Below are 13,010 nucleotides of genomic sequence, written 5' to 3'. Positions count from 1 at the left end.
GGCGTTTTCGTGTGCTGCTCTGGTTTCGCCAGAAGCGGCTTAGTCATGCTGGCCACATGACCCAGAAAAACTGTCTGTGGACAAACGTCTGCTCCCTTGGCTTGTAAAGCGAGATGAATGCTGCAACCCCAGAGTCGTTCGTGACTGGACTTAACTATCAGGGGTTCTTTACCTTTACCTTTTTATGGAGTCTCTCAGTCCTGGGCATACAGTGCTGTAGATTGTATAGCTTAGTGGAAGTGGAATTGGGTGCTATAGTGCAGCATGTCATAAGCTGCACATCCTTAGTTTAAACCTCGATATGTGTGAACTTGGGAGCTTTCAAACTGTGTTTTGAAAACCCTAGAAGTCATTAGAAACCTATCAGGGGTTTCTCAATGAGAAGATCAATGAAACTGGAAAGTTGAAGATAGCTTTTCTTCTACTAAATTTTTTATTAAATTTATATCCTGCCCTTCTTCCCAAAGGATTCTCCTACTGATTCCCTCCCCATCCACTCCCAGTTTACATGAAGCAGTGGTGAAGACCAGTCTAAGCAGAGTGTGAAGCTTACAAAACATTCCAGAATTTGAGTGGCCTTTTCCCTCTGACAATATCCCTTCTCTTACAGATCTGTTACCATTGGGATGACACCTGAGACCCCCACTGGATAATCTCCAATCTATTGAGAAAACAAACCCAACCCGGAAGTGAGGAGTGTGCACGGATGCTGAGTGTTTGGGAATGAGAGGATGAGTGAGTGAGAGGCTTAAAACACACCACGGTGAAAATCCAGCCACGGCAAACGGCAGCAGCGCTGTTAATGGAGCTAATCACTGACTTGCGTAGCAACGAAACCTTGTCATCGCTTGCCTCCAGGAAGTGGAAAATGATTGGTTTCCATACTTCAATGCGGTCTCTTCTGACAAGAGACAAAGGACTAACTTCTGTGTCTTGTCGCCAGTGAAGAGGGAGATGAATTAGTCTGGAGAGAGAGAGAGAGGAAAGCTAGCTTCAGGGTCAATTCCGAGTGCTCATATAATAAGGTCTGGCTTTCGTTGCTGGAAAGAGGAGGCGGTGGGAACCCCAGCTCACCTTTTGGGAGGGGAGTTTTTGGCCACTTGTCAGTGCACGAGAGAGCACGAGAGAAACGGGACGGGTGAAGGATTTTCTTTCAAGAGTGAGTGTGTGTGAATGAGGCGATATCTACATTCTCAACTTTTAAGTCATTGCAGTTAATCTTTCCCAAAAAAAATTAAGAGAAATACTGAAGAGGTTAGCAGTTGCATTTCATAAAACTAACAAAGTTCAGTCTACTTGAAGCGGCAGAAGAGTAAGAGTTTAAGGGGGGGAGGGGGGAAGAGAAGTTGCTCCGTAATAGGGCTTCTTTAGAGAAACGCTGGTGGGATGTTCAAAGCTCCCGTCGTGACACTTTTTCACGATCTTGTTTCATTAAAAAGCGCCTTTCCTTCCTTAATTTTGTTCAACTGTGAATGTAGAAACCAAGGGGGCAGGGTGGGGGGAGGCGGGGAGGGTGTCCAGAAAAAAACACACAACTCTCACGTATTAGTAGAGAGATTAGGATCCAATTCTCCAAATGGGATGCAAGGCTTTAAAACAAAACAACTATGCTAAAAAAAATTGGCAACGACAAAAACCCAAAGGGACACAGCCCCTCTCTTGGCGTGAACAAAGTAGCCCGAACCACACACAACTGTGCCAAAGAGTTAAAAAAAAAAAGGAAACAAAAGTCCAAATGAGAAAAAGAAACCTTCAGGAAATATTTTGGATTGCAAAAAATGAGGATGAAATTCAAATGTTCAAACAAAGCAAAAAGATAAAAGTACGATTTGGAAACCTCTTGGCCTATTGGTTCTCTTTATTTGATTCTGAATATGGTATTAGTCTTGCTGCACTTCAAAAAGGAAAAATTTATATAAATATATATATACTGACTTGAGCTTACACAGGATGGCACTTGTAAAAGGTTATATTTTTCCACTGCAGTTAAAGATTAATAAAATGGTGTCAAACATTCCCCCAGTACTACTTTTTTTTCTATTGGTCCTTACAGTAAACAGGAGATCCATGTTACTTCATTATTATTATTTTTTAACAAAAGAGAGCAGTTCAGATATGGGCGGCTATGTTCTAGGTGTACCAGTTTAAATTCTAGAGTTCTATAACATTTAAAACAATTTCTTAAAGGAAGGGGGAGAGGCAGCTGTTCTATAGCTGTTTAGGATTCCTAGACAAAGGTTGAAGGGGGGAATAAGACGTACCTGCTTCTAACTATGCAGCTATTGATGCTTAGGGGCTTTTAAAAGATGGGTGCTTTTTAAGCTTGCCTTGTCAGGAAATCTAATGCCTTGCAAGAAGCATTTCTTTTTTAAAAAACAAAAAAATACCCTTCCTCATCCACTCCCATCCCTTCTCCGGCTCCACACTTCCCCAGGCTCGTCCTGGGATCCTCTTCAGTTGCCCATCCTCAATGGAAAGCAAGCATGCCAGTTTCTTGTACAGGGTATCTGACGCGTGCCTTCCAGTGCCAGGTTCAGAATTGCAGCCCCCACTGCTGACTTCTCGAACCAGTGTACAAAAAAAGAGAAAGAGACCAGGTGATGACTAAGCAGGAAGCTCCATGAGTCTGAAAGATGGGCTTTTGAGAAACCTGGGTCCACCTTATCTTAATGCCTTTTTTTCCTTTGGGGGACACCCACGAAACGAAAGCCATTCCTGAATTTGGGGAGATGGGTGTGTGAAGGGGAGATCTGATCATTCCTCAGTGCTACTGAACTCTGTCCAGTGTTGGCTGTTCAGCTGTAGGCTGCAGGTAAATAAAGTACACTGAGTTAGTAGTGGAAACCAAAAAAAGCGTGTCTTACTTTTTTTCTCTGTCTTCCTGCCCTTCAATGTTTAAAACGGCAGAGGCTGGAGCTACAACCAGACTCTGTTTTAAAGAAAACCTTTCTTCTTAGCTAGGCTTGGGGGTGGGGGTGGGGAGGAAGAATCCCATACATGCTAGAGACCGATAATTTCTATTTCCATTCTTTACTCTTCTGCATATTCTGTGCAAGCTACTTAAAGCATGCATACCCCTTTGATTCCTCCTTGCTTTGGGGGAGAGGCTATAAAATATTTGGAGGCTTATGTGTGCCTTATAATTAATGGAATGCATCTGAGAGGCTGCGGAGTTCAGCTGCTCACCAGCTCTGCCTTAAGTAAAATAGAAATTACTGTGCGACTTTGGGTGTGGAGAAGAGGAAATGCTGCGTAGCTGGAAATGCAGTCAGCGATACAAACTGGCATGTTCATCAAAGTGTTGTTTCCTGACTGCACAGCCAGCCTGGAGGCAACCGCTTCCTATAGATGCAGCTATTTTAGGGGAAATGTGTGTGTGGTTCTGGTTCATATTGGAACAGACCTTCCTGCCTCATGACTTTCCGAGCTGAACACAGTCCATCAACCATGGATCGTGGCCTGGCAGGTGCTCTGAGGTTGAGGTGAGCTTGTGGACTGCGTCTGACTCATAGGTAGTACAAGTCAGTCTCAAGCTTCTGGGACATTCATGCGTATGTTGTTTGCAACAAATAACACACTTTTTAAAGGGCCTTAAAGGCAAGTCCTGTTTCTGAGAGTGCAGAAGACTTCCTTGTATACAGTATGTCTGCTGCATTAATGTTTAGTGTAGCAACTGGAAATGAAATCCAGCCTCTTCTTTTATTCCAAGGATTTGTGTCCTAGTTGCCAGAGCGGTGAGCAATAACTTGTTGAATTCCTCGTTAAAATTAGCATGAAATAACTAACAAGTGTTCCTGGGATGAGTGCTTCAGGTTTGCAGTCTTTTTTTGTGGACGAGGTTTAGGGATCTTCCTACATAAAAATAAAGAGTTTGTTACAAGTGTGCTTTCCAATTATTGACAAATTTCTGTGGATTTCTAGTGTGGGCAGGGCCTGCGCAAATTATATTGGAAAAACCTTCAGTGTAAGTTTGAGCAACTCTTCAAAGTCTCACAGAACGCAGCCCCCTTTGCTTAAGGTCTCTGCGGTAGTGCAGGATCCCCTAGTGATCAACAAGCGCATTCAGGAAGCTTATCACACCACACTTTCATATTTCCATGAATGTGTGTTCATTCTGAGAAAACCTGAGGGCATTGGACCAATCTTTTAACATCTCATTTTCTAGAGGGACTGCCATTTAGTCTGTTGCAGCAATTTTTCGGCACATTTAAAAGTTTCTTCTGGCCTAAGCTTTCCTAGATAAGAGCCAACTTCATCAGATACGTATCGCCAGTTGGCAAGTAGAGAGATGCCTCAGTGTCTGAAGCACTCCTGCCAAGAACACTTTTTTTGCTGGCCAGAAGGCCATGAAATGGCCATTGGTAAAAAAATGTTCACACAGCTCCTACTGTTGGAACTCTTTCCCTTGTCTAAATGGAGTAGGCAGTTGCAGAACTTCCTCCCGCCTCTAGCATATTGGATGTCTGTTTCTAAGCATGAATTTGTGCACTAGAGCAGGGCATGTGCTGCTTTGATTTGTTGCACCCAAGCTACCCCATGCTCCTGTTTCTAACAAGATGCCTGTGCTAAATGTCTTGTGTGCACTGATGTTCAGATGGTGGGAGTATGTGTGTGGTTACTCAGTACAGTCGTGCCTTGGTACCCGGACATTTTGGCTCCCGAACGCCGCAGACCCAGAAGTGAATGTTACATTTTGCGAACATTCTTTGGAATCCAAACATTCCAACAAGGATTCCGATTGGCTGCAGGAGCGTCCTGCAGCCAATCAGAAGCCACGCTTCAGTTTCCGGACATTTTGAAAGTCAAACCGACTTCCAGAACAGATTGTTTGACTTCCAATGTACGACTAGTGAGGGAAAGACACTCTGCATATGCTTGGGTGCTTTCATGTTGCCTATATATATTCTAGGTTTTAGGAATTGGATTTGAGCTGCTTCCACAATTGCAAACCAGAACCATTGGCACCACTCCCTCTGCGTAACCAGTGTGCGCCAGGACCTGTTCTATCAGCTACAACATTCAAACCTAATTTCAGTAGAAGCAACCCTGTGGTTATTGTATGAGCCACACCTGAGTTACGCTACAGAAAAGAGTGGCCCACATTCACCCACTGAGCTTGTTCTATTTGACCTTTTATACCGTCCCCTCCAAAAGAAGATTTTTTCCTTCCGACATTGCATTAGGATAGGGCAAGGTGGTGGGTGACTGGCTGGACTGTAGCTCGGTGGTAGAGCACATGCTCTGCGTGCAAAAGATCCCAGGGGTCAGTCTTGGGTAGAATTGTGAAAGATCCTGAAACCATGGAGGCTTACTGCCAGTAAGAGTAGACTGCAAAAGAACCAGGTGGGCCAGTAGCTTAGCTTCAGGCACCAAGCCTGTTGGCAGACCAACTTAGCACAACAAATCTGCAAGCATGACCAAAAGGCTGGCAGTATCAACGCCACTGTGAGGGAATCAATTGCAGATGACCGCAGTACCTGGAGACAGGCCCACGCATCCCCAGCAGTGACCAGTGGCAGAATGATCTACAACCCTGGATATTGTCGTTTTTTAAGAGTTCTGGGAACTGCTAGGAGGCTCCTATTTACCTCAGAGGTACAATTCTCATTCCCTGGGAAGAGGGATTGAATGTAAATATGGGGTCTCCTAGCAACTCTCGGCACCCTTAGATGACTGCAGTTCCCAGGATGCTTTGGGGGAAGCCAGTGGCATAATAGGTAAAGGTAAAGGGACCCCTGACCCTTAGGTCCAGTCGTGACCAACTCTGGGGTTGCGGCGCTCATCTCGCTTTATTGGCTGAGGGAGCCGGCGTACAGCTTCCAGGTCATGTGGCCAGCATGACTAAGCCGCTTCTGGTGAACCAGAGCAGCGCACGGAAACGCCATTTACCTTCCCGCCGGAGCGGTACCTATTTATCTACTTGCACTTTGACGTGCTTTCGAACTGCTAGGTTGGCAGGAGCAGGGACTGAGCAACGGGAGCTCCCCCCGTTGCAGGGATTCGAACCGCCGACCTTCTGATCGGCAAGTCCTAGGCTCTGTCCTAGGCCCCAGTGGCATAATACTGCTTCGTTAAATGTATAGTGCAAACAGATGAGGCCGGAGTTGAGGGTTCAGCAATAGGATTGATACCACCACGACTCCCTAGCTTGTTAACCAGGGGTCCTCCAGAAAGGGCTTCATTAGGACTTCCAAGTTCAAAACAAAACAAAACAAGGCTAAGATAGCATACGATTCACCCAGTATTGTGTCTGTGGAGTGCTGGTGCTGAAAATAGCCACTATGGTTAACCCAGTTATGAGCTCCTGAGGTCTAGTCTACTCCGGCAGCAGAAAGAGACAGTTGCCAGAGTTGTGTACGGTGGTACCTCAGGCTAAGAACTTAATTCGTTCTGGAGGTCCGTTCTTAACCTGAAACTGTTCTTAACCTGAGGTACCACTTTAGCTAATGGGGCCTCCCACTGCCGCCGCGCCACCAGCGTGCGATTTCTGTTCTCATCCTGAGGTAAACTTCTTAACCTGAGGTACTACTGGGTTAGCGGAGTCTGTAACCTGAAGCGTCTGTAACCTGAGGTACCACTATTATCTAAGCTGGCGGGAGAGGATACCCATTTTGAATGCTTGCATTAAAAAAAAAATCCCTGTAAACAAAAAGTCCAGGGCATCAGGGAAAGTGGTAATAAACTACCTGTTTCATACTTGCTTATTTTATGGAAATAAGCCCCCCCCCCGGAAAGTGGTAAAGTCATTTCCACTATACCACATTAAGAACGCAAGATAATAAAATGATAGGAAGAAGAGAACATTTTAAAATACAATATTATTTTGACATGAGGTGGGGAAAGAATTTTTACCTTGTCAGGCTGGCTCCATGAGCATCAAATGTTTTTTTTTATTTCTGAAAGACGTTTCTACCCTGCCTTTTGGCTCCCAAAGTTCCTCACCTCATCAATTAAAAGCAACATAACCCTGAAGCATTTTCCCCCGAACTGATTTTCTGTCTAGGACTATTCGTTTTCCATTATACACCTTTAGGCGCCAAGCAAAAACGTTCCTCTTTGACCAGGCCTTGGGCTGATTAAAATGCTGTGTCTTTTTACATGTGTGTGTGGGAGGCGGGTTTATTGGTTTGCTTTGTTCTCGTTTTTAGTATGTATTTTGTTTTTTCATTTTGTATTTATATGCCTTGAACCACCCAGAGCATTTCAGGTGAGAGGCAGTATACAAATTTAAACAACAACAACAACAACAACAGATAATTAAAACCAACCTATACAGTGCCTTTTAAGCCACAAAGATTCTTCTAGGCACAGAGGGAAGAGCCTTTGACCTTCCTAATGTTAAAACAAAAAATTTTTTTCTTCAGAAGTGTGCATGCACACGAAAGCTCATACCAAGAACTAACTTAGTTGGTCTTTAAGGTGCTACTGGAAGGAAAATTTTTTTTTGTTTTGACTATGGCAGACCAACACGGCTACCTTTCTGTAACTTCCTAATGTTGTTGAACTGCGAATCCCATCAGTCCTAGCAAGCATGGCTAATAGCCAGGACTGATGGGAGTTGCAATTCAGCAAAGTCTGGAGGACAAACTGTGCCATACAACTGACCAAGGCTGAGGAAGTGAGATTTCTGGCTTGCACTTAGGAAGACTGTGTGCCAACACGCTTGGTTGTACCCTAGTTTTGATCCTGGTCCATCTGTCTCTGCCTTAGCCCCCACCCTTTATTGGGGGCCAGTATTCCTAAAATCAGAAGTTCATAAGCTTATCTGTTAAGCTTCTCACCTGCTGCTGGAGGATAACAGTAAATCTAAGTAGCATCTCCACCCCCATTGTTCAGCCCAGACACTGAGGTCCAGCTCCGAGGGCCTTCTGCTTGTTCCCTCGCTGCGAGAAGCCAAGTTACAGGGAACCAGGCAGAGGGCCTTCTTGGTAGTGGCACCCGCCCTGTAGTACACCCTCCCATCAGATGTCAAGCAAATAAACAACTATCTGACTTTTAGAAGACATCTGAAGGCAGCCCTGTTTAGGGAAGTTTTTAATGTTTGAAGTTATATTCTGTTTTTTAGTCCTCTGTTGGGAGCCGCCCAGAGTGGCTGGTATAAATAAATAGTATAAATAATAAAATAATAATTACTACTACTACTACTACTAAAAAACCTGCAGAGCTAAGTTCCTTATTTTGGGCACCCCAGTAGTTGTGATTGGCCAAGGCTTACCTCTCTCACTGAAACAGTAAACTTGTGTCTGAGCTGTACCACTTCAGAGTGCAGAGGGTAGAGCTTGCATGCTGGAATGTACCTCCATGCAAAATATTCATTGGATGTAGAAGGTTACCACGTCAGGGAGAAGGGCAGGTTATGGCCTGCCTCCCTAATGTGCTAGTTTTTCGTTTCCTATATGCAGGGACATTGAAACACGTGATTTTCCTGCCTGCAGTCTGAAGTAGTACAAGCCAGCTTTGCCACCGCAGTGAGAACTCGGATGTTCTCCTTATAGCTCCAGATGTTGTGTTTTTTTGCTTCTGAGTCACTTGTCTAGCCTCGCACAATAAAGCCAGGCAGGCTGGAGAAATGTGCTCTGTGTGTGTATGTGTGGTTTCTTTGTTCGTTTCATTTCATTTTTTTTTTTTTGCTTCCTTTCCATCAGCTTTAACATCAGAGAGGATCAAGAGCCCTCATTTGTACTTCAAAGTATTCCACAGCAAATTGGTAAAACCTAGAAAAGAAATCCTGAAAAATAATGCCTGCCTCTTCTTCTTCCTTTCCGTTCTCACTTCTATAGACCTATTTGTCAGCAAAAAATAAATAAATAAAAATTAAACCCTGGCAGCCAAAGGGATTTTCCCACCCCCTCCTCCTGCTTGTTTGCGTTGAAATTGCTAGTTTCCTTGAAAATACAACAGATGCAGAGGTCAATACAAGGTGCCTGACTTTCCCTACCAAAACGCGACGAAACGAAACGCTTAACTATCTGGAAAACTGAATTCGGCAAATCCAAACTTAATCCTGGGTATACTATTTTTGTTAATTCAAAAAGTTGTCTGCTCCAGCTATCCTTAAAATATCTGTCTCCTTTTACACCTCCTCCTCCTCATATTCTTTCTTTTATTTGATGCATCATTCTAGAACGTGGGATGTGAGGCTACACTTCAGAGGCAGGAACCTAAGTCGTATGGAATTCCGGGTCGCAGACTATTCTGCTTGTCCTCTCGTTCCAATCGTTTGCCATTCTGGGCAGGCATGGTGAACCTGTCGCCCTTTACCTGTTGCTGCACTACAACTCCCATCATCCCCGGCGATTGGCCATGCTGGGTGGGGCTGATGGGAGTCAGAGCCCATCAGCATCTGGTAGGGCTACAGGTTTCCCCATCCCTGGATTTGAGGGTTTCATGAGGACGTTTCAGGTTGGCTGCTGTTCCTGTTTCTGCTAGTCCCTATAGCACAAAGGCTTGACATGCTTGCATGAATCATCTCAGGTGATCTGCTGTGCCAGACCTTGGGTTAAGAGCTTGAATAAATATCCTTTTCCATCAGTGGTATGGCTGGGGCTAGGCTTGAAGGCTCAGAGCCCCAGGCCTTACAACCCGCCCCACCCAGTGTGGTGTAGTGTGGTAGAGCGGCCAGTGTGGTGTAGTGGTTAAAAGCGGTGGACTCGTAATCTGGTGAACCGGGTTCGATTCCCTGCTCCTCCACACGCAGCTGCTGGGTGACCTTGGGCCAGTCACACTTCTCTGAAGTCTCTCATCCTCACTCACCTCACAGTGTTTGTTGTGGGGGAGGAAGGGAAAGGAGAATGTTAGCCACTTTGAGACTCCTTCGGGTAGTGATAAAGCGGGATATCAAATCCAAACTCCTCTTCTTCTTCATCCCCATGACTACCAAGAGATTGGCTAACTATGGTGGCAATACCTGAATCAGCAACTAGGTTGGCATGGGCATATATATACATATATTCATTCTGGGAGTGACTAGCTGGGCATGCACTCAGATCCTCATTTTATTTATTTTACTCAGAAAGTATATTTCCCTTCTCTGCAACACAATGATGCTTATTCCCAAGCGAAGTGTATTTCTCAGCAGGGCAGCAGTAGCAAATTCCATTTCATTGTCATAGCGCTGATGCTGCCGGGTTTTGAATGAATTTAAATTCCAAAATTCTACATGCTCAAGAGTATTACTCTTTTATTTATTTATTAATCAGGACAGCAAATTGCGGGGCTTTGCTCTTAACGTATGGGCTGTAAAAGCCATGGTATAAATGATGAATTAGTGGGGTGGAGCAGGGAGAAGAGGAATATTCATTTTTGTGCTTTGCAACCGAATTAATACACATGGCTGTCCAAAGGCCATTAAGTCCAGGGTCTAAAAATTATCTAGCTTTTAATACCCTTAAATAGGCGGTAGAGCATAAGACTCTTACTCTCAGGGTTGTGGGTTCAAGTCCCACATTGGACAAAAGTTTCCTGCATTGCAGGTATTGGAACTAGATGACTCTCAGGGTCTCTTTCAACTTGACCAGCTACAATGGCTACACTCTGCCTCCACATTGTCAGAGGTAGCAATGCTTCTGAATACCAGTGGTTGCAAACTGCAAGAGGGGAGAGCGCTCTGGTCCTGCTTGTGGATGTCCCACAGGCATCTAGTTGGCCATTGTGGGAACAAGATGGCGAACTAGATGGGCCATTGGTCTGATCCGGCAGGCTTCCTCTTGTGGTGTTATCTTTCAGAGCTAAAGCCTGACACGTTATCTGGTGCTAAGACATGGCAAGGCTAGTCAGCCAAGCCCTCCTATGAGGCAGACTATGGCACATGCTTCAGACAGCAGATGCTTGGGGTAGGGGGTGATATGAGCCTCTCTGACTATTTCCCTTGAGCACTCTTGTCCCAGACGTTCCCCTCTTTTGGGTCTCCCTGTCCTGGGCTCCCTAATCTGGTCGTCTGCCTTGGGTGTTATCCCATCAGCAGTACTGAAGTAAGATAAACAAGTTACGACACACACAAGGTAAAGGTAAAGGAACCCTGGACAGTTAAGTCCAGTCAAAGGCAACTATGGGGTTGCAGCTCTCATCTCGCTTTCAGGCCAAGGGAGCCAGCGTTTGTCCACAGACAGCTTTCTGGGTCATGTGGCCAGCATGACTGAACCGCTTCTGGCACAATGGGACACCGTGACGGAAACCAGAGCACATGGAAACGCCGTTTACCTTCCTGCCACAGCTGTACCTATTTATCTACTTGCACTGGTGTGCTTTCGAACTGCTAGGTTGGCAGGAGCTGGGACAGAGAAACAGGAGCTCACCCTGTTGCGAAGATTCGAACCGCCAACCTTCTGATCAGCAAGCCCAAGAGGCTCAATGGTTTAGACCACAGCACCACCCACATTCCTTACGAGACACCCCCACCCAAGTAGTTGGCATCTGGACAACTGGGTGTTTTCCATGAGTGTCCATTTGTTAAAGAGTTTTAGTATTATTTTACATGTGTGTTTTTTGCTGTTTTTAATAATTTTATTTGTAAATTGTCTTGGTGGTGGTTTCAAAGGCACATTTGGGTTTTGAGAATGCTGTATGTGTCACCCACCCACCAAGAGAGAACCATGCACTCACAGACACTCGTCACTTTTCCAGGGGAGCTGGCTAAGAATCAGATCCACTACAGTGGTACCTCAGGTTAAGAACTGAATTCGTTCTGGAGGTCCGTTCTTAACCTGAAACTGTGCTTAACCTAAGTACCACTTTAGCTAATGGGGCCTCCCGCTGCCGCGCGATTTCTGTTCTCATCCTGAAGCAAAGTTCTTAACCCAGGGTACTATTTCTGGGTTAGCGGAGGCTGTAACCTGAAGCGTCTAACCCGAGGTACCACCGTACAATGAATCCCATTGTCAGAAAGAACATAAGAGCTGAAAGAGGAAGTGGGAAAGAGAAAAAAGGTAACCACCCGCACAAAAAGTTAATGGGTGGCCTAGGCACGAAGTCATGTTGCCGTTTCTTGGCCTAAATGAACCTTTGAACCCCATTCAGAGGCCTGGACAAATAACACTGCTTTCAAATTCTGCCTGACCGCAACCAGGACAGGGAAATGCCTGGTGTCATCTGAGAAGGAGTTCCTAAGGTGAAATATTGTCTGCCTCATATTCACACCCTCCTTGCCTTCCACAGCAGTGGTACTTTGGGAAAAGCCTCTCCCTCTGATCATCCCAGAAGTATGTGTAATGTCGCTCGTATTTTTTCCATGTAACATTTTTACAAATCAGTTTCATTTGTTGAGACATTAGGAAGAAAAGGGGTGGGGGTGGGGGGAAGATGGGTGGGGTCGGGTGGCGATGTTTCTATTTTGCTTAATGTATGTTGGGTTTGGTGTCAGTGTTACTTGTGCCGGTTCTCTGCTGTTCACTTGTGTTCCTTTGGTGGTGAGAGAGGTTGGGGCTGGCCTAGGGTGTGGTTGTTTGTGCTCCCTTTGATCATAAACGCCATGTTGGGACACATTTATGGCTGCCTTGAACAGTTTCAGTTGTGGACTTACACATGTTTAGGTTTATTGTTCCTTGTATTTTGAGCCAAACAGAGGGACAGACCCTCCAACTGCCCCTGTTTTCCAGGGATAGTCCTGGATTTACAGAAGCCATTCCCACTTTGCGATTTGATCCTGCTTTTCCTCATGACATCCCTACTTTCATTAGAGAAATGTTGAGGAGAATGTTGGAGGTTATGAAATGGCATTACTACTACTATTATTAATCGTGTGATTTCCCACCCATTGAATTCAGTAATCACCAGAGCACCTATGACAAACTAAAATAGATAGCAGGGGTTTTTTTTTTACAAATATGTTTTGTTTTGTTTTATTTCGAATTGTATTGCTTCATCATTTTAGTGTTTGCCACCCTGGGTTCCTTTGGGAAGGGAGGGCAGGATAGAAATTTAATAAACCATAACAGCCCCAACAGCAGAGGAAAAGTCTAGCTATGTGGAAGTTGCTTGGAACTTTTATTGAAGCAAAGTGACCGTCAATGTGA

The 13,010-nt window shown here is 45.0% G+C and overlaps 1 protein-coding gene across 1 annotated transcript in view; it reads left to right on the top strand.

Annotated features, from left to right (window-relative positions):
• The window catches only part of KPNB1 (karyopherin subunit beta 1), a 33,567-nt gene extending 31,200 nt beyond the window's left edge, over positions 1-2,367 (top strand). The window contains exon 22 of the mRNA XM_053361126.1: positions 611-2,367. Within this exon, the coding sequence (XP_053217101.1) occupies position 611 (1 nt within the window). The 3' untranslated portion in view covers positions 612-2,367. The remainder of the gene's footprint in view (positions 1-610) is intronic.
• Positions 2,368-13,010: the final 10,643 nt, after the last annotated feature.

This window comes from Podarcis raffonei, chromosome 13 (assembly GCF_027172205.1).
Source record: "Podarcis raffonei isolate rPodRaf1 chromosome 13, rPodRaf1.pri, whole genome shotgun sequence".
Taxonomy (NCBI): Eukaryota; Metazoa; Chordata; class Lepidosauria; order Squamata; family Lacertidae; genus Podarcis; species Podarcis raffonei.
Note: the sequence above shows the minus strand (reverse complement) of the source record. Positions and strands in the feature narration are given on the sequence as shown.